At 46.4% G+C, this 21,181-nt stretch overlaps 1 protein-coding gene across 6 annotated transcripts in view; it reads right to left on the reverse strand.

The window, feature by feature from the left end:
* Positions 1 to 247: 247 nt before the first annotated feature.
* Positions 248 to 21,181, reverse strand: part of GGT7 (gamma-glutamyltransferase 7) — a 22,096-nt gene continuing 1,162 nt past the window's right edge. The window contains exons 2-16 of one of the 6 annotated variants that reach the window (XM_015597220.2): positions 15,141 to 15,376; positions 14,665 to 14,816; positions 13,325 to 13,454; positions 12,396 to 12,463; positions 12,112 to 12,185; positions 11,591 to 11,787; positions 9,639 to 9,726; positions 7,747 to 7,874; positions 7,484 to 7,572; positions 6,038 to 6,187; positions 5,811 to 5,928; positions 4,907 to 5,044; positions 3,654 to 3,753; positions 1,790 to 1,853; positions 471 to 603 (exon numbers count right to left, since the gene is read on the reverse strand). In XM_015597220.2, coding sequence (XP_015452706.1) covers positions 1,828 to 1,853; positions 3,654 to 3,753; positions 4,907 to 5,044; positions 5,811 to 5,928; positions 6,038 to 6,187; positions 7,484 to 7,572; positions 7,747 to 7,874; positions 9,639 to 9,726; positions 11,591 to 11,787; positions 12,112 to 12,185; positions 12,396 to 12,463; positions 13,325 to 13,454; positions 14,665 to 14,816; positions 15,141 to 15,376 — 1,694 coding nt within the window. In that variant the 3' untranslated portion in view covers positions 471 to 603; positions 1,790 to 1,827. Of the gene's footprint in view, positions 604 to 840; positions 1,854 to 3,653; positions 3,754 to 4,906; positions 5,045 to 5,810; positions 5,929 to 6,037; positions 6,188 to 7,483; positions 7,573 to 7,746; positions 7,875 to 9,638; positions 9,727 to 11,590; positions 11,788 to 12,111; positions 12,186 to 12,395; positions 12,464 to 13,324; positions 13,455 to 14,664; positions 14,817 to 15,140; positions 15,377 to 21,181 lie in introns of those variants that run through there. The other 5 variants (XM_025039893.1, XM_015597219.2, XM_006921741.3 and 2 more) reach the window with 5 other exon arrangements.

The following is a 21,181-nucleotide window of genomic DNA, read 5'->3' on the forward strand; positions in this document are numbered from 1 at the left end:
GAAGGGTTTGCAAGCACGTCCCTAAGCTCAGGGCCAGGATGGCTGGGGGAAAGGAGACAGACAGACAGATAGTCTGACTCCCCAAGGTCCTGCCTGCCTGATTGTGAACAATGACACTCACCACCACCACCACCACCACCACCACCACCACCACCACCACCACCACCACCACCACCACCACCACCACCACCACCACCACCACCACCACCACCACCACCACCACCACCACCACCACCACCACCACCACCATCACTGCTGCCACCACAGGCCTCTGGATAGAGAATTTTCCAGTTACTTTGGGATAGGGTTTGCTAAGCATCCCCTCTGGCCCCTGATCTGGAGCATCCCTGGGGTCCCCCTGAGACCAAACCCGGGAGAAGGAGGGACTCTAGGAACATGCAAAGGCGGGGAGCAGAGACCCCCGCCCCACTCCACAGCTCTACAGGATGGTGGCTCCAGCTGCATCTGGGCTCCGAGGGTCCTTCACACCGATGATGAAGTTGTTGGTTCTCCGGCTGCCATGGACCCAAGATAAGACATCTACCTTTTCCACGTGGTGACCTCTGGCTTCCAGGAACTCAATCTCTTCCTCTGTGAACTCACCTGAAAACCATTCCCCAACATACACACACATTCAGAGTGTTCAGAGCACTAGCTCAGGAATCTTATGGTCATACCTGAGTCCTGGTACTGGATACTCCACTGAAGAGTGGTGTGACCTTGGGCAAATTACCTTTCTGAGCCTCAGTCTCCTTGTGCATAAAATGGGGATTATATAAGAATTTACTACATGAAATTGTTGCAGTGATTAAAGGAAATAATATACAGAAAGCACCAAACTCAAAGTTTTGCATACAGTAAGTGATCAATAATATACAGTCATTCTTAATATTGGAAAAAGGGGTTTGGAGTCTTAATCTCCACCTGCCTAGGCCAAGCTGCCATCATTACTTGCCAGGATTACTGCATAGCCCACTAACTGGTCTTTTTGCTTCCAGTCCTGCCTTCCACACAGCAGTCATAGAGATCTTTTTAAACCATTAGACCATGTCGCTTTCCTCACTCAAAACCCTCTAACAGCTTTGATGACTCAAAATAAAATCCAAAGTCCTTACCACGGCCTCTAAGGCCCAACATCATCTGGGACCTCACTACCTCTTTAAACTCCTCTCCTCACTTCCTTCCACTCTCTCCCTTTGTTCACTCTGCTCTAGCCTCCTTGCTGTCCCTCAAAGAGGCCAAACATACTCCTATCTCAGGGCCTATGCATTTGCCGTTCTCTCTGCCTGGAATGCTCTCCTCCTCGGGGGTCATAAAACTGGCTCTCTTACTTCATTCCAGTGTTCAAGAACTTCCCTGATCACTATCTAAAACAGCAGCCCCTGTTCTCTTCGCCTTGCTTTGTTTTATTTCAAAGCACTTAATGCTACCTGGATTTATTTATTTACTGTGTCTCCCTGCACTAGATAAGATTTTTGAAGGCAGGGATGTTTTGTTCACTATTGATCTCCAGTGCCTAGAACAGGGTAAGAACATAGTAAATGTTAAGCAAGTATTTATTGGATAAATGAACAAATTCCCATCCTCTTGCATTAAGTTCAGGTCTTTCTTCATCATCTCTTGCTGGGCCGTTATCCTAGCGCTTCTTGTATTTCCCCGACTTAAGTTCTTCTCCCTTCAATCTACCTCCCCTACATTAAACAAATCAGGTCACATCCCTCCCCTTACTCAACTGGATAAAGACCATGCTTCTTAACATGGACCTCCATGATAAGCCCTGTATTCTCACCTCCCACTGCTCTTCAACAAAGATGTGGGCCTATTTCCTCAAATGGGATTACTGGAGGGTAGTTCTGGAGATAAAGACAACATTGAATAGCATTAAATCACTGAGTCTCTTTCCTGGTTCACTTTCAATCTCTTGGATAATAACAAGGACTAAGTTTCAGTCTGGTCTCTAACATGTCTCACCTCCTTCCTTAAAAGAGAGAGCAGGTCGCAGAGCCTTCCTGGGGCAACAATATCTAACTGAAACCTAAAAATATTAGATTTTTTAAATAGCTATTTATCATCCATTTGTGGCAAATATTGCCATTTTTCCATTTGGCATTGTGATATGAGATTTACTTTAAAAATACATTTAGGTTAAAACGAGAGTCCATTTATAGTCCATCTAATGGTTTAGATGATGCGTAAATGTGGCAAAAATCATGAAGGTGATGGATAAATTCTGAAGTTTGGAAAACAATGTCTCTAGTCCAGCTGGGCTCCTGGCTTTTGCCCAGGCTGCTCCCCTGTCCAGTATGTTCTTTATCTCTACACTCCCAATTCCTGCTCATATGTAAGGCCCAGCCAGTTGTCACCTCCTCCATAAAGCCTCCCAGAGTCCTCAGGTAGATGAACTTTCCCTTTGCCTCATATCTCTGTCTGTGACTGTGAGCCCCTCAAGGGAGGGCTCACTCCACCATCACCCCCAAATAATTTAGCATAAAGCTTCACATTTGTTATAAATGAGAAGATATTAGTTGAGCAAAATGCACTGATAAGGACAGCCTCATCATCTATCAGCTGGAATCCAAAGTGTCACCTGCCAACTATAGGTTGTGACTGCTGAGGATCTAGGTCGGTAGCTTCCAACCTCCTTCAGTCTAGGAGATATCTAGAGCCATGCAATAAAGAACTGAGTCTTTAGTATCATCCAGGTATTTGTTCTACTCTCAATTCTGTCACTTACTGCTTGATCCTTGACTAGTTTATAACCTCTGTGGGCATCAGTTTCTTTATCTATAAAATGGGAATATTGAACAGGCAAGGACCATGTCTCACTCAATTCTGTCTCCCCTTTGGACTTGCATAACACACTGTCTGTTGTAATAAAAACTCCTCAAAGGTGTACATACTTTCCCATTTACAAAATGAAGCTGCGTCCAAAATTAAGCACCTGTCCTTAGAGAAAAGTCTATGTCCTCACCATAACCTATAAGGTCCATGATCTGGCCCCTGTCTGCCTTTCTGGTCTCATCTCACCCTCACTCACCCTGATTTCCTTTCTACTAAAACACACAAAGCCCATTCCTGCCCTGAACTCTTTGCATTTGTTCCCTTGGCCTATAAAGCCTGCCCCAATTCTTTGTATGGTGGGCTCTTTCTCACTCTTCAGATTTCAACTTAAATATCTCCAAAGAGAAGCCCTCAACAATCACTGAGTCAGTCCTATACATTATCCTGCTTTAATGCTCTGCAGAACATTTATTTTGTTTTCTCATTTCTTTGATGATTTATTTTCCTTTCTCCCTGGAAATGCAGTATCTCCAGCACCTAGGATAATGCCTGGCACACAGTAGGTATTCAATACAAACTGCTGAATGAATGGTTTGCACAATGAATAAATGAATCTTGTTTTACATATGAGAAAACTGAGGCTCAGAGGCTCAGAGTAGAGACATGAATTTCCCAAGGCTACTCAGCCAGGAGACAGCAGGACTGGCTCCAATCCCCTGATCTTTTACTGTTTCAAGAGGAGTCAGTTGGAAGAAACGAAACTTTCAATGGCAGGGAGTTGGTACTACTTGAGGCAAGGGCACCTTTGGGACGAGCCTCTTTTTCTACCTGGTCTTGTGCCCACCCCATGGGGATCTCTTCTCTGCACTCACTGTCCACCTGCAGGAGGTTGGACTGCAGGTCTGGGTGAAGACGACCACGGGCCAGGCTGTCACTCAGGTTCCGGTTCAAGGTCAGGACATTTAGCAGAACCTGTGGGCAGCCAAAGGGCAGAAGTCAGGGCTATCCCAAAGATGGGGGTTCAGGACTCTACAGCCCTCACCTCTGGTCCAAACTTCTTAGTCTTTAGATTCCTTACACCAAGGGTGACATCTGAGCCTCTCAATAGCCCCAGAAGACAGGCAGGTCTGTGATGACTGTCCCCATTTCACAGAGGGGGAACTGAAGGCCAGAGAAGAAAAGTGATTCACTTCAGAGTTTAAAGAGAGCCAGGGGAGAGGCACGACTAGCACCCAGTCTCCCTTAATTCAGCCCAGGGCTGTCCTCCCTTCTCCCTAGCCAGGGCAGGGTTATTAGCTGAGGGTGGTCGAGGGCACAATGTGGGTACCTTTAGCTTATTTGCAGTGTGAATAAGCTCTGGAACAAAACTACTTGCCCATTCTTACTAAACTGGACCTAACTTCTTAACCTCTCCAGGCCTCAGTTTCCTCACATACGAAATAGAAATAAGGATTTCTTCCAAAGTTAGGAAACTTAAAGGGTTAATGCATGTAATATCAAGCCCAGCACTTAGTAAGAATGTTAGCTAATGTTATTATCTCCATTTTACAGATGAGGAGATTGAAGTTCAGAGAGGTTAAGTGAATTCCCAACATCACAAAGTTGGAAATTGGCAGCATTGGGGTTGGGACCCAGGGTGTCTTATTCCAAAGCTCAGGTTAGTTAACTCGCCACCTGCCAAAGTATGTGCCCTGGCACATATATCAGGGGCTCAAGACATTTGTGGAATTGTTGTGAGGCATTTTAGAGAGTAGAAGGTCCTTCCTTTCAAAATCAGACCTTAAAGTCGGCTGCTTGCATATTCAGATGTTGAGCAGAGGCATGATGGAATTTGATATTGACAGAACCCAGGCAGCCCAGATGCTATGTCACTCTCAGTTCTACTGGCCCTGCAATTTCCCCCACAACCTGGGAAGAAAAGGAGCTTCAGGGCTTCGTTTTCACTAAGAAACTCAGCACAGCCTAGGTGCCCAATGCCCAGGATGAGCCTGGCGCAAAGCAACCCAGTCCACGTTTGCTGTAAGAGATGTTTGCTATAAGAGATGAGAATGAGCAAGAGACATCTACGGCCCAGGCCACAGCTTGGCTCCTGGCTACAAAAGGCCTACCATGGAAGAAACCTCACCTGGGTCAGGCCGCTGAGGCCCCGGGCAGCTCCATTGGCTCCCAGAGCGAGGTAGGTTCCGCAGAGTCCTTCTGCTGGCCGGACCACAGTGGGCAGCAGGAAAGACAGTGGCCGCTTCCCCGGCAGTACCGAATTCTCCTGTTTTCAGAGGACCAAAACCAGAAGGGGGATGAAAGGTGGGGTGAGATAGAGTAAGGGCTACTTCATCACTCTTCCAACCTCTCTCCCTCACCTGTATCTTCTATGGGCCCAGTTTTTATGGGAAACTGGTCTCTCCCCAGGCCACAGTCTTCTATCTGTGAAATGGGCAGGGTACTTGGGTAGCTGGGGTGGATGGTGGATCCATAACCTATGGGGCTGCTATGGGGCTACCATGGATGTCAGCGGAAGGGACCAAGCCAAGGAAGATGGCTATGGAGAAGAACAGGATAATCTCCACCCTGGTCATATCTGTCTTTGTGGTGCTGGGGCCCCAGCCTGCAGGGTGTAAGAGTGCTGGCCTCCAACAGACACTAATTCCTACCTTCTTTCTCCAACATTAGGGCTGAGTCCCATCAGCTCAGCATCACATAGTCATAGACCATTAGTGTTAAAAAGCAACCAAAACATAAAATCAGGAGCCAATATCTTCATTATACAGGTGAAGAAACTGAGGCCTAGAGAGGGGGCGAGACTTTCCACAGGTCACACAGTAAAACAGTGACAGAATGGGACAATGTTCTTTCAGACCCACCAAGCTCCAAGCCCCAGACTTGGGCTAAAGGTGAAGTGGACACCTTGTTTAGGCTCTTTTCCTTTTTGTAATGGAAGTTCCTATAGTAAGTAGGGAGGGAGGGGCAGCCATACTGCAGCATATCCTACCTAGCCTTGGACACCCCAAGGTAGAAGGGAAGCAAGACCCTACCAGGCTAGGTGCAGAATGGTTAGCAGTCCTATTGGGCCAGGAAAAATCCAGCATCTGGCTGTTGAGCAGGATCCCCGACGGGGTGATGAGGCCACTGCCAAAGGGCCGGTTCAGGGAGCTGGGGGTCGACATTGGGGCCAGGTGAGCGCTGAGCCCACCCTCACTCCCACCTAGCCCCCTGGTCCACGTGATCCCTTGTGCCAGGTTTTGAGTCTGAGCTGACATACCTGACCATGGCCACAATGAAGTCGTCAGGGCCCATGATGAGCACCTGGGCAGCTGTGGGAGCCCCGTCCAGCTCATAAACAGGCAGGAGTGGGGCAGGGGCCGCCTGGGAGTCATTGATGTGGCCCCGGAAGTAGGCAGCCTCCACCTTGCTGAAGAAACATGGAGACAAATACACAGCAGGCTCTCATTACATCCCACCTACCACACTTTGTAATGTCTGTGTGATTAACATCTGCCTCCCCTACTGGACTATTAGATCTATGAGAGCAGAAGCTTACTTATTCCTAGCATATAGGGAATATCCAGGAAATAGTTGTTGAACTGAATGAATTTATTTAGGTGTTACTCAGATTCTCTTCTAGAGCCAACTTTTATTTAGTATTTAAATCAAGAATCTTTTAGTTATTTGACTTTCACTTAATCCTTTGTATGAAAATACCTAGGGCATAGTGGATGCTCAGAAAATATTTGTTTTGAGTGAATACACTGAATTCACTTAACCTAATGTTTGTAGTCTAGAACTAAAGCTTTATTAAGAGTTTAGTGTGTGTGTGTGTGGCGGGGGTTGTATACAGAAATCTTTACTTGCTATTAGACTATTTTTTTGAAGACACAGGACTTAGCAGATAATAAGCCCTTAATAACTAACTAGTTATTGGATGAATTAGTTGAATGAATTTAATATAAGTTTATGTGTATGTTTTAGAGCTAAATTTGTATTGATCTTGAAAACAAATTTATGAAATTATGAAAATACAAATTTACATTAATTCTATTTTTGGCTTACGACTGTCCCTTAGCTAGCCAGTTATAGTAGCAGTTAAATAGTAACCATTCTTACTCCTATTGCCAATTAATAATAATAATGATATTTGTTGAATATTTATTATATGCCAGACAACATGCTAAGTGCTTTGCATGTGTGATCTTAGTCCTCACCACGACTTCATAAGGTTGGCACCATTCTTGTCAGGCCTCCTTTAGAAACTGAGATTTAGAGAGTTTAAATGAGTTGCTCAAGGCTACACAGTTAGTGAGTGACAAATCTGGGCTTTGAACTGAGGCAGTCTGACAAGAGCCCACAGTCTTACTATTATGTTATGCTGCTAACGTAGATAAATTATAATAAAAATTCCCAAAGCCTCCAGTATTTTCTTGGAGACTCTTTTCATTGTTATAGGCTTTCTTTTTCACTCAAAAGGGGGGACAGATGGGCCCTGTTAGGGTCAAAAAAATTGAGTCATATGAAATAGATCAACTTATTGTACACATGGAGAAAACTGAGGTGCAAAGAGAAGCAAACAGTGTCACACTGTGAGTTACCGTTGAGCTGAAATTGACTTGGGACTTCAAGCCATATTGCTCCACTGGCTGCTTTTCACCTGATCCTTTCCCCACACCCACCACCACTTCTGCAGTCCCCAGAATTCTGATGCAGAACCCACCTGAGCATGTCATCCATGCTCTCAGTGATGGTAGAATCATAGACAGGGTCTCCCAGTCTGCTGGCCAGGGCTAACGCGATCTTCAGAGTCTGAAAACGGAGCAGGAACGTGGCAGAGGCTGCCAAGCCCTCCCCAGCACCCACACTGAAGATCCTCCTGTGTGAGAAAACTTGGAGGGGATTTAGTCCTGCCCCATGGCTGTACCCTAGACCCCTACTCCCAGTGTCCCCAGACCCAGGGTTGGATGCAGGGGTCGACCTTACCTCTGCCACCCAGTGAAGAGCCTGTTCCCGGGATACCAGGCTGGTGAGATTGAAGCCCTCCAGGATGTTGAGAGCACTGATGAGGGCAGGGCCTGTATGCGGGGGTGGGGGACTGAGAACCAGGTGGCCTGAAAGGACAGGAAATGACCAGATGGCAAGGGAGGGGTCAAGGCTCCACGTCCCACCATCATGCAGACTGAGACCACTGCACTGAACCCCCTCATCAGATAGGAAAACTGCATTGAGCGGAAAAGCGTTGAAAGGCAAAGGGACACACTGAAGTTCACATGGCAAGTCAAGGACAGGGCCAGGACTCCAACCCAGAACACTGGTATTCATTTTCCTCTTCCATACAAGGAAAGTAAGGCTCATCTCCACATCCCACCATCATGCAGACTGAGACCACTGCACTGAACTCCCTCATCAGATAGGAAAACTGCATTGAGCGGAAAAGCGTTGAAAGGCAAAGGGACACACTGAAGTTCACATGGCAAGTCAAGGACAGGGCCAGGACTCCAACCCAGAACACTGGTATTCATTTTCCTCTTCCATACAAGGAAAGTAAGGCTCAAGAGGACTGTGATTTGCTCAGAGTCATAATATAGGCCATTGGGAGAACAGTGACAGGTGTCCAGTTGTCCGGATTCCTGGCCACCATGTGTCTCTTTTCATCTCCTCCCACAGGCCAGGATACTATTCAGGGCCCCTGACAATCCATCCCTGAAACTTCTTGGGAGCAGCAACCCTCTTCTTCCTACGTAAGGCCCCTATTGTTAGATGTGTGGACATCAAAGGAATAATAACGCCTGATGTATAACACAAACAGTAACTAATTAACTCATTTAATCCTCACAATGGGTACTGTTTTCATCCCCATTTTATAGGTGAGAAAACTGAAGCACAGAGAGGCAGCTGGTCTAAGGTTACAGGAGACAAGGGGAGGCCAGAGTACTCAAGGTACTGACATTGCCAAGAGAACACAGGCTGGGGAGGGAAAATGGAAAATCAAATACACATTCAGTGCCCATTCTGATCAGGGCAACTTCCAATATCATCTCATCAATCCTCATAGCCACTCTGAGAGGTAAGCACTATTATTATCTCCATTTTAAGGAGGGAACCAAGGCTCAGAGTTGGAAGGGGCTTGTTCAAGGTGAATGGCACAGCTGGTACTCCAATCCAGGTCTTCCTGGCTCCAAAGTTATGTTCTTCATCTGCTCCATATACTACTGCCTCTGGTAGAGGAATTGGGCTGAAGATTGAGGCCTAGAAACCTGAACTCAGAGGCAGTCTCTCTTGGGGCTTGAGGTGATCTGGGCCTCCTAGAGGAGAAAACCTGTGAACCTCCTGAGGGACCTAGGAACCCGCCACTTTGAGTTCAGCGCACATGGATTTCCCCATGTCATCAACTTGGCTTTCTGTGTTCTTCATTGGCTTTGAGTTTGACAGATTAAGTTCTGTTCCTTCCCTGGGCCCTCAGTTTCTTTTTGGCACAATGAGGGGGTGGGTCTATGATTGTCTTGAAAAGTTTGTTATAACCAGAAGCTTAGATGGACTTTGGTCTTATAATTCTTCTTGGCTAGTACTGGGCATTGAGTGGGACTGGGGATGGAGCAAGGAAGCACAGAGCCCATATCAAGAACACCTATGGCTAGAACCCCAACTTCTAGACCTGAGCTTTTGACAAGACCTACCTCCCCATATCCTAAATACTTCAGGTAACTGACTTTATGACTACTTTGGAAGGTAGGCTGGCTCTGGCTTGCTTCAACAGTTAGCTGCCTCAGTTTCTCTCCTGTAAAAAGGGGAGGACTCTCTAGGCCAAAAGCATGTGGCCAGGGTTTGGGAGGCTTCTCCTGAGTAGGGACCCTTGGAGCTGGAGGAGAGGTCACCTCTGTATACGCCACACACAGGCTTCTCCACGAGAGCACTGTAGTTGCTGAAGTCTTCCTCAGTTATGACACCCCCTGCGTGCTGAGCCTGGAGAAGAGAAAATGACCCCACCGCCACTGTAAGCCACACATCACATGGTGAGCATATGGACTTGGCTTATAGTATTTGGATCATAGATGGGTCAGATGTTTATAACTTTTATGTCTTCTGCAACTCTCATCATGGCCTTGAGGGACCCGATCAGCCTGGGTATCACAGGAAAAAGGAAGCGGGGAAGCACTAACATTGAGCACTTACTATGTCAGACGTTGTGCTGGGTACATTTCATAAATGACCTCTTTAGCTTGACATTCAAGGTCCCTTGTGATCTGGCCCTGCCTATATCTTCTACTTCATGCCCTGCTATTCCCAGTGAGCTTTGTACAGCCACTCAGAGTGACCTGCAGTTCCTAAACTCATGATTCCATGTCTTTGTACAAACTGCCCTCTCTGCTTATATATAAAAAAGGATTTTCCACTTACAGCAGCACATGCCTGAGAGATATCAAAACTGAATTCTTCATTTCACTACAACCAACTAAAACCACAACAAAATCATAAACTCTACATGACCCTGGCAGAAATGACATAATTAAGCACTCTACTGACTAATGAACCAATCTTATATAAGCCAATGGGTTCATTCCATCCTATCCAGCATGCTAATTTTCAATCCTAAAGTAGCATAACACTAGGAAGCCTCTCCTTTTTCAGTACTTGAAACTTCTCACTTCTAATCTACCCTCAGTGAACTATATCTTGAATTTCTTGGCTGGTGTACATGTGTTCTTTTTTCTGGCAAGTTAATAAACTCAACTTTGTTTTTTTTTCTTTTAAAGCTCTGATGGTCTTTGTTAGAATCGCCTTCATCCCTGTCTCCACCTCTAGGAGAGGATACACGACCCAGGTCTGGCTAATAAGAGCATTACTTTTCATGGCGCAGTAATTGGTTTGGGAATAGTCATGAGACCTATGACAGGCTGATGAGACATAACCTTGAGGCTTTTGCTGGAACTACTAGAATGAGAATACTCTTTCTCTGGGATGGCTTGCTGCAAGAATGGCTGGTGGGAAGCAGGTGTGAAAAGGATCCAACAGAGAATGAATTCAAACAGAGGACAGTAGAGTCACGAGACAGAAGGAAAAAAGACCAAGCCTTGACAGTGTGGATGGAGCCTCTGGATCCAGCAGACCTAAAGCCCACACTCTGCTGGACTTCCCAGTTAAGTCTATTTGAGATGGGTTTCTATTACCACATCCATACCTCCAGTGCCCAGCACAGGGTCTGGCACAGAGCAGGAACTCTGTGAATGTAGAATGAATGACAGATTTATTCAGTTCCCACAACTGTATGGCAGAGATAGATATAATCACTCCCATTGCACTGATTAGAGAACCACTGAGTTGGTTTGTGTATCCTTATCTTTAACATAATTTTCCATTAGGGGTTTTGGACTATTGACAACAGTTCTCAGAACCCATTATTGCCTCAGACTTAGACTCTTGAGGGTGTTGGTAAGCCCTTGTGTCAATCCCCTCAGTCTTAATAGTCATCAATGAAAGAGGCATTTCCCTCAGTCCCTAGAAAACCCAAGGGCAGAGTGGGATTGTGAGTTCAGGGAAGATGAGGCTGATTGTGGGTTTCCACCAGGATTGGGAGGGACAGGACAGGCCTCTGTACAGGTTGACCAGCCCTGGGAGCCCAATCAAGATAGACTATTTCCATCATCCCAGGAGGTTCTTTTTGTGCATCCCAGTCAACCCTTCCCATCCCGACAACCACTGATCTGAATCCCATCACCAGAGATTAGTTTTGTCTATTCTAGAATTTTAAGTAAACGAAATACCCAGTAAATATATGTAGAAAGGAAGACAAGGAAGGAAGGTGCAGAGGGGCTCCCAAAGTGCTCACCTCTGCCACCATCTCCAGCGTGAGGTTGCCACCAGCATAGAAGGCAGAGGGGCCGTAAGTGCCGAGTGCATCCAACACAGCAGCCAGGTCAGGCCGATGCATCAGAGAACCAGGTAGCGGTGGGTGACCAGATGGTAAGAACGTTTCACGGAAGCGCTCAGACGCATTGGGTGGAGGCTGTTCAGCCAGGGCATGGGCTGTGGGCAGGGACAGGAGGCTGGGCAAGGGAAGCCAGGGCTGGACCCAATGGCTGAGTCACACAGTAGGTGGGGTGGATGGGGGCTAAGTGGTCCAATCTAAGAGTTCTGGTCCCCCAGGTGCCCGTTATGGGGGAAGTGGGGGTGTATATGGGCCCCTCTCAGATCTCATTTGAGGCTGGTAAGGGTGGGATGGGGTGGGGAGGAGGTCTGAAGAGCCAACTGGAAGAGAGGTGCTTTCTGGCTTGGGCCCCAAATCTCAGAGCTTCCCCACCCCTCTCCATCAACCTCATGCCTTTTCCCCCACCCCCAAACCCCACTGACCTAGATCATGGGTCACGTTGAAGCCATCTTGGGCCACAGCTGCTGCGAAGGCCAGGACTTGGGACCATGGCAATCTGAGGGGGCCGGAGAGCAGGGGATGGAGGAGGTCCTGGGGGGAGGAGGAGGGGTCCTGGGGGGAGGGGGGTTCCTGGGAAGGAGAGTCCTGGCAAGGGAAGGGGATATTAGGAGGGGGAGTTGGGAAGGGAAGAATCCGGGAAGGTAGGAAGGCCACCAAAGGAGGGGTGCAGGCAGGGGCCTCTGGTCCCCGGGGGGAGGGTCTTTACCTGCCATAGAGCTGGTGAGCTTCATGTAGCCCCTTCACCATTCCGGGGACCCCCACCAAGAGCCCAGGCTGGGCGAGGCGGGCAGGCGAGGGAGAGAGGAGACCAGGTCACTGGAAGGGGGGGGCTGGGCTGAACTCCGCAGAGCCCCAAGCCAGGGATGGGGGGCTGGCACAGGGGAGAGACACAGGCCAAGGTATCCCAGAGGAGGGACAAGCTGTCCCAGCAGGCATCCTCCCTCCCATCTCCCTGACTTCCTATCAGCAAATGCAAAAAGGCCTCCTTTATCCATCATAGTTGAGGGACTTATAAACAAACCCTTTTAAGAGCCAGAATATAACCAATTTAGATGGGAACCTGTCTACATTGGATTATACTTACTTCTGCCTCTTAAAATAGTGCACAAGGGACCTTCATTGAACTTTTCCGTTATCACACCACCATTACTGTGAGCTGTGATAACTCAAGGTGTGTTTGGCTTTGCCACTGCACTAAATGTCTATTTTCCCAAGTTATTCTATTTCCACCTTTGCTCTCAGTGGAGAGTGGGTTTGCCTCTAGCAGTTCCTCTCTAATCTTCCAGTATGTTGTAAGCTGTGGAAGTTACAGTCAGCAGGCTCAGAGGGAGATGTGTGAGTGATAGTGTGGCAACTTTGTGATATCTCAGGCTGCTCAATGGCCTTTTTTTTTCCCCTTTCTATGTGCCAGACAGGCAAGGTCACCAGAAGAAAGGTATTGCTTTATTGGCTGTTATCTACCATTGAGATCTTTTGGTTGATTATTTTATTTGCGGGGCTGCCTGTCTCCCTCAGAGCCTAAGAGCATCCTGCTCAGCTCATTCCCTCACCTCCACGGTAAATATTCAGCAAAGTAATGCCTGGGTTAGCAGAGGGCAATGAAGGGAGATCCCACCCTGGACCTTCTCTTCTCACCAGAGTCCCCACCTTGGTCTCCCAGGATCTCTGCAGGGCCTCTTCCCTGAGGACTCCTGGTGCAGACTCCCGGAAATCAATTAGGTGGCTCTCATTTCGTCGGATGTCATGTACCAGCATCACACCCCCACTGGGAGAGACACAGAAGGGAGAGGGTGATGAAAAGATGCCACCCTTCTTAACAATTAAGCTACGACCCCTCAACCCCCAATAGTAATGGTGATAGCTGTAGGCTCAGTTTGTCACCAGGAGTCAGGCGTTTGAGCCCCCTCTCCAGCAGTGATTCACAGACACAGTCACACCACAAGGCTGGTGAGTGAAATCAAGGCAGGTATCCAGAGTCAGTGGACCTTTCCCAGCCTGTCACTGGAGACTTTAATCCCTGATTAGGAAAAACCCAGAGACTGGGAGAGCAGGACATTCTGCCCCCACCCCACCCCAGACCACAGCTGGACCCCTGCCAGCTTCCTGCACCTGCCTCTTTGGTATGCCCCGCTCCCTCTCCCAGGACTGAATTATGTAAGAACAGACTGTGCAAAACCAGAAAGGGAATCTCTTTGGTAAGGACTGGAGAGCTGGTCTTAAAGGAACCAAGATATAGACTTTGTCAGCTTGTCCCTTTTCTGTGGCTTGTTTCCATCCGAGATGGTAGTTGCATCTGAGATGGTTGGCTCACAGCCCAGTAACATAATAAAGAAAGCAGGACAGATAAACAATAAACAGTGGTAGGAACTGTGGCAAAGTGGACAGGCACGAACCTCAACATGGGAAGTAGCTTCTACTCAGTTCTAGATAATTGCAGCCATGTGGAAATGTGGGCCAAGTGTTACCAGGTCTCTCTAGGTTTAAGAGATGTTAGAAATCCAAATTTTTATGAAAATTCTCAACTTTATAATAATAAGAAACAAATTTTTAAAAATTTAAGTGTGCAAACGAAACGAGTCTGTGTGCTGGGTGTGGCAATGGGTAGCCAGTCTGTAATCTTAGTAGGGTAAGAGTTCTTAGCCTGGGTTGTATTTTGGGCAATAAACCTGGGGTATATTTTAAATAGACTCACGGGGATTTGTGACCCTAAAAGTATCATTGGCTTAATTAATGACAGCATATCCCCACCTGTGTACCTCATTTTCCAAGTTAGAAAAAAGAACCTTCTGAAAACACCTCCTGTGACTCAGTACAAGGAGAAGGTGGTGAAATTGGGCATAGAAAGAGAAAATACAAAAAGTTGGGGCCCAACTGCCCCTCTATTCAAACTTGGAGGACTCCCCGCCACATGAGGCTTACAGACCAGAAGAAGTAAGCCTGGGGGACCCCAACCTTCACAGCTGGGAGCTCCTTACCCGCCTAGGCCAGAACTGTGCGGAGCCACGATCCCCAAACACAGGGCTGCTGCCACAGCAGCATCCACGGAAGATCCCTGTTTATTGAGCACCTCTATGCCCAGTGATGTACAATGGGCGGCATCAGTCACCACGGCACCCTGGTGGAAGATCTGAGAAGGAAAAAAGGACTAGGTAGGGGCAGTAGGAGTCCCCTGCTTTCCCAGGGCACCTCCACCAACCTCCACAGGGAGTGGGGGTGGGGGTGGGAGCCCTGCTCTCTTGTTCCTTTGACTCTCTCCTGACTCTTCCCTTATTATCTCATGTGCCTCCTACCTGATCAGGTCCCTTCCTTGTTCTGTCCCTTCATACCAGGAGCCCCTCCCTTTGGGAACTTCCTCTCTCATGTCACCACCCTCCTCCCTTTCCAATTCCAGGCCCACTTCCACCACTCAGCCATTCCCCAATTCCCACGGTCTCCTCAAGCAATTTCTCACCTGAGGGTCTCCGAAATAGATCTGCATGATGAGCGCCACAGTGACACCCGTGGCAAAGGTGAGGCAGGCTGTGACAATGACTGTGAGCCCGTCCTGGCGGCAGGAGCATTCGGCTGCGGCCGCAGAGAACGGGTCCTTGCGCGTCTCCCGCAAAGGCGACCCATCCTGGCTGCCCATCTCTGATGATGACGACGGCAGCCGCTGCAGACGTGCTGACTTCAGGAAGGAGTCCGGGTCTGCGAGTAGCCCGGGGGTGGGAGGTGGGGGTTAGGGGAGATAGGGTGGTGGTGGTGTCGGTTTGGCGCCTCTTAACCTGCCCTGCCTGCCCTCCAGGCGGGGATGTTCCCAGTCCCCACTTCCTCTGTGCCCTTCAAACAAACGCCGCTACACCGCGCTGCTCACCTTTCAGGGTTTTCCCTAAGCCCCGGGGCAGATAGGGACAGCGATCAGTTGGGAAGGGGCAGGGACCCCCCCCAGCTGGGCAGCAGGGCGTCTGGATTACCTCCCGTAGGACGAATTTCTTGGGACCCAGGACCCAGAGCTGTGAACACTTCCTGGAGAGGCCAGGGGAGGGGGGGGGGAGTGGGCGGGGTTGGGCTCTCACTGGAAACCAGATAGTGCTAGAGCTGGGCTCAATCTTCTATGCAAGGAGACAGCTATCCAACCTGAATGGACAGGCCCTGTCTTCCAACCTCCCTTCAGTTATCCATTCATTAATTCGACAAATATGAAGGGTCTGCTATGTATCTGCCCCTATGCTAGATGCTAGGGGAAAGGGTACAGAAAGTTCCTGCCCTCCTAGGGGGTCACAGACCAGTGGAGGAAAAAGATAATATACAAGTAAGTATATACAAAGGAGTCTATAATTACAAGTTGTGGCAGGTGCTATGAAGAAAAAGGATTAAATGAGACAATAGTAGTGTGTGTTGGGGGATACTTAGTTGGGGAAATCAGCCAAGGCCTCTCAGCAGAAGTGACTTTTAAGATGAGAACTATGGGATGAGAAAGCGCCAGCCATATGTAGAGGAAGGGGTGAATATGTGGTGTTCCAGAAAGAAGGAACAGCAGGTGCAAAGGCCCTAACGTAAGAATGAAATGGCACATTAGAAAAAAATAACCAAGCCCTGGGTTGTTCCAGCGTGGTGAGCAGGGGGAAAGAGCAGTGGGGTGGAGATTAGGCCAGATGCACTGGGTCTTGTGGGCCTAGTGAGAAGCTTGGATTTTAACCTAAGAGCCACAGGAGGCCACTGGAGTGTTTTAAGCGAGAATGTGAAGCCATCTGTTCTGTGTTTTAAAAGATCCCTCTAGCTGCTATCTGGGGGAATGGATCTGAGGATGGCAGAGTGGAGGTATGGAGACCTGAAAGCCACTTACCTGCTGAGTGACTATAGACAAATCACTTCAGGTCATGAGCCTCACTTTTCTCATCCTAATAATGGAACTAATCCCTAACTGACCAGACTCGTACAAGTTTTCCATGAGGCAATGTATACCAGGCACCTTTTAGGTACTTACTCAAGGTTATTTCCACCCTTTTTCCATCTTAGCCAGGGCTGATACCCTCCTCTATCCCACAGTTCCCTTCCCTGGGTGCTTTCAGCCTTGAACTCAGGCCTCTAAATGACCTAAAGGTTCTGAGTGTTTGTGAACAGTAAAGAAATAGTTTGGTATCTTGACCTCAATACCTTGCTATACTCACAAGGTGTTTTTAGAAGTTCATTCATTCGATATTTTTTTTTAAGCACCTGCTACTATGCACTAGGAGAATCCCCTCTTTAAAAGTCTGTGGGATAATATTAAAAATTGACTTATAGTTTCCTATTAAAAATACTATCATGGTTCACCAATGTCAACATAATAAAAAATCTAAGCTCCTTGGCTTGGTGTTCAAGGCCCTCCATCATCCACATTCTCTTCTTTTATGTCAATAAGAAACCACATATGTATATAGATAATGTTTAGAAATTATTTATGGTATTTACTTTTGAGAAAGATACTGAAGGTGTGAATGAGATGGGGTGAGAGAATGTTTTGTTTGAAATTTTTACCATTCATATATATATGTATATATATATATTTTTAAAATCAATACATATATTTTTAAATAAAAAGGAAAAATGTGAAGAGATAGCAATAGGGAAGGGAACATTTATTTTTCCTCACTAGTCCTTGTTCATTTGCTTGTTTACTTATTTTTACCACAAACATGTAATTTGTATTTAAATTTTTATTTAAAAAAAGAAACTTGTCTCTAGAAGCCTCTTTCAGTTGATCATGCTTGCCTCTCTCAGCTCCAGCATCGCAGAGTCTAAATAAAACTTGAATTTATTCAACAAACAGATGGTAAACACCTACTGTGGGCACAGAACTCTCCTTGGCCCTGAGAGATTTCAAAAGAACTACAGGAAAAGGTTTTGAACTAATATTTATTGATGCTGACTACATATCGGGCACTTTACATACATATCCCATAACTTTATGAGATAGTCCACTTTCTCCATTTTACAGATGAGGACACTGGGAACCGATCAAGGTGACACTGCCTGCTTAAGGTCATAAATAAAGAAATGGCAGAACCAAGAGTCTCCATAACTTGAAAACTTCCTTTCCATTGTTCCACATGGCATCAGGAGCCATTTCCACCTTCAAAATCCAACCTTATAAGCTAATTCTAGTTGATATTTGCAGGTTCTTGTCCTTAAATCTGTTTTCTCCAATCAAATAAGAGAATCCAAGTGATAAAGGTGATATGGCCCCATCAAAGTTGGATCTATTCAAGACTTTTTATTCCACCAATTATTGTTATTCAGTTATTGAACAAAAATATTTACTGAGTACCCTACTGTGTAAGTACTGGGGCAATAATACCACTGATTTTACTGATATGTAAGAGCAACAGCAGGACACTGGGAAAAGGTTAGTTTGGGACCAGAATAAACAAGTGTTTTGGGGAAAAGATGAGTTTAATTTTGGCTCTTCTAAATTTGTGAAACACCAGCAAGAGTTGTCTGGAGGCAGCTGGCGTAGTAGGCATCTAATTTTTATCTGCTTAGATATCACTGCCTATTCAATTTTCTTTAGAGAACATCATCTCCTCTCTCATTCCTCATTTCCTCATTCCTGACTAGAGTAAATATACGAGCTAGGCCTAGCCAGTCAGAACAGGAACCTCTGTACAGTGACTGGTTCAGGGATAGGCATGTGATCAGCACCAGGCCAATGAGACTCAAACTTTGTTCTTCTGATGGAACTATTAGGAAAGAGAAAGACTTTTTTTCTGGTTCGGTTGCTAAAGTGGTAAGATGTAAGCCTGTTGTTGCTAGGGGCATCTTGCCCCCACCATATGGGAGGCTTTCTGAAGATGAAACCCCTAAAAAGGAAAGCAAAGCAAAAGATGGAGAAAAGCCTATTCCTTTTTAAGTACCTAGATGCAGCTATGCCTGAAGCTCCATACCCCTGAACTTTTCAGTTATGCTACCCAATAAAATTCTCCTTCTAGATATAACTCAGTTTTAGCTGGGTTTATGACAAAAGAACCTTTAGTAGAGTTGACTTGGCAAGTCTAGAGCTCAGAAGAGAGAGATCTTGGCTAGAGACTGAGGTCTTCCCAGGCTTGTTTACTACCTTAAGGGGAGAATCACTAAAGATTTTTGAACCAAAGAGTGACATGATCAGAAGCACAGGATGGTAGATTGATTGGGGTTGAGCGGGAGTGAAGAGAAAGACGGGAAGCAGAAAGAGTAACTAGAAGCTTATGGATAATACAGATAAGAAGATGGTGGCTTAGTCTACAGTGGTGATGACAGGTATGGTGAGATAGAATTTGGAAGATACTTAGGAGGGGACAGAGAACATCTGATCACCAATTAGAAGTGAGAAGAAGAGAAAGGGGGATCATGGGTGACTCCTAGGATTCTACTTTGCAGACTAAATGAATGACAGTGTGATTCATTGAGAATGACATTGGGGGAAGAGCATGAGTATGGGGAAGAGACAATGAGTTCAGCATAGGACATGCTGAAGGTGAGACACTTGTAAGACCTCTAGAGGCAGATGCCTGGGAAAGAGGGGAATACATAGGCCTAGAGCTCAGAAGAGAGGAGAGAAAGTATTTTTCCAAACCTGGAGTGGTCATCACCTAGCTCTGTTTTCCACAGGGTCTGCTGTGAGGTATCCGGCACTTGGTTCTAGGGAGTGGCAGGCTAAAGGCTAGCTGGATACAACCGAGGTCCTGGTTAAGAGGATGGGGCAGTGCCACTAGATGGCACCACTAGGTTGAGAACATAAAAGGCCATGTTGGCCAGGTGGCTGGTCCAGTTAGGCCAAAGGAGGCTTGGGGCTTGAAAGCAGTGCTGGGAGGCAGAGCATTGAAATGACTACACAGATATGATGGTAAGATCTTTAAAACCCTAGTGCATAAACTTGGCATATGGTGCAGGTTTCCAAACACTCAGGTGACCAAAGTCTCTGCGGGATTTTTGTACAAATTAGGGCAGAGTTTCTATTAACTCCCCAAGGTACTCCCTAAGTTTTGAGAATCCCCTTCTCTGACATTCTTTCATCCTGAGATCTTCTTTCTCATTCATTTATTCATTCACCAATTTTTACTGAGTGCTTAGCACTTTGCTGAATGGTAGAGAAAGGATGATGAACAAAGCAGCAATGATCCTGCCCTCATAGGGTTTACTGACATCAAGTAATCATATGGTCACACAAATAATCACAGGTTTTGATAAATGCATTTACATGAGGCCAGGAGAAAGCATATCAGGGGTTTCCAGTCTCTAGGTTGAGAGAGATAGGCATTCCCAACTGAGCTGGAAAAGGAAGCTAAGGTCTAGGTCAGTGTAGGTGTGCCTATTGTCACACAGTGAGTCATGGCAGTGCTGGGACCAGAAGTGGTACTCCTGACCCCTGAATAATGGATCTGGTTTCAGGTTGGTATATACCAGAACACATCTTCCCACTCTTCTCCCTGCTACCTCCTGATTACAGGGCTACTCTCTCTGGAAAAGAAGTTATTTTTTTAATTTTTATTTTTCAATTAGAGTTGACATTCAATATTATTTTATATTAATTTCAGGTGTGCAACACAGTGGCTAGACATTTACATAATTTACAAAGTGATCTCCCTGATTAGCTAGTACTCACCTGGCACTATACATGGTTATTACAATACTATTGACTATATATATTCACTATTCTATACTTCACATCCCCATGACTATTTTGTAACTACCAATTTGAACTTCTTAATCCCTTCACCATTTTCACCCAGCCCCCAATTCCCCTCCCATCTGGCAACCATCAGTTTGTTCTCTGTATCTATAGTATTTGTCTCTCTGTCTTACTTATTTCACTTAGCATAATACCTTTCAGGTCTATCCATGTCATTGCAAATGATAAGATTTCATTTTTTTAATGGTGAGTAATATTACATTGTATATATGAACCACAACTTCTTTATCCAATTGTCTATTGATGGGCACTTAGGTTGCTCCCATATCTTGGCTACTGTAAATAGTACTAAATATAGAAGTGCTTATATCTTTTCAAATTAGTGTTTTGGTTTTCTTTGGATAAATACCCAAAAATGCAATTGCTGGGTCATAAGGTAGTTCTATTTTTAATTTTTTGAGGAACCTCCAAATTGTTTTCCATAGTGACTGTACCAATTTACAATCCCCCAAACAGTGCACAAGGGTTTCCTATTCTCCACTGGAAAAGAAATTTTGATCTGTAGCTTTGACATTTCATGCTCATAAGCTTCCCTATCCTCCCATCTCTAGGTAGGGTACAGTCTAGCCAGGTTGGCAGGGGCCTGTGGTGAGGGCCAGATGACCGGAAAGTTGTGGAGGGGGAAAGAATCTGGGGCTGTCAGGCTGGGAGTAGCTACAGAAGGGCCAAGTTAGAGATGGCTGGGCTAGAGAAGCAGGATTTGCCAGGCTGGTAAGGGACAGGACTCAAGTGCAGGCACTGAGAGGAAGAGAGAGTGAAGCAAAAGGATGCTCTAATGCCAGGAAGTGACGTTGAGGGAAAGA

Source organism: Pteropus alecto, unplaced genomic scaffold (assembly GCF_000325575.1).
Source record: "Pteropus alecto unplaced genomic scaffold, ASM32557v1 scaffold45, whole genome shotgun sequence".
Taxonomy (NCBI): Eukaryota; Metazoa; Chordata; class Mammalia; order Chiroptera; family Pteropodidae; genus Pteropus; species Pteropus alecto.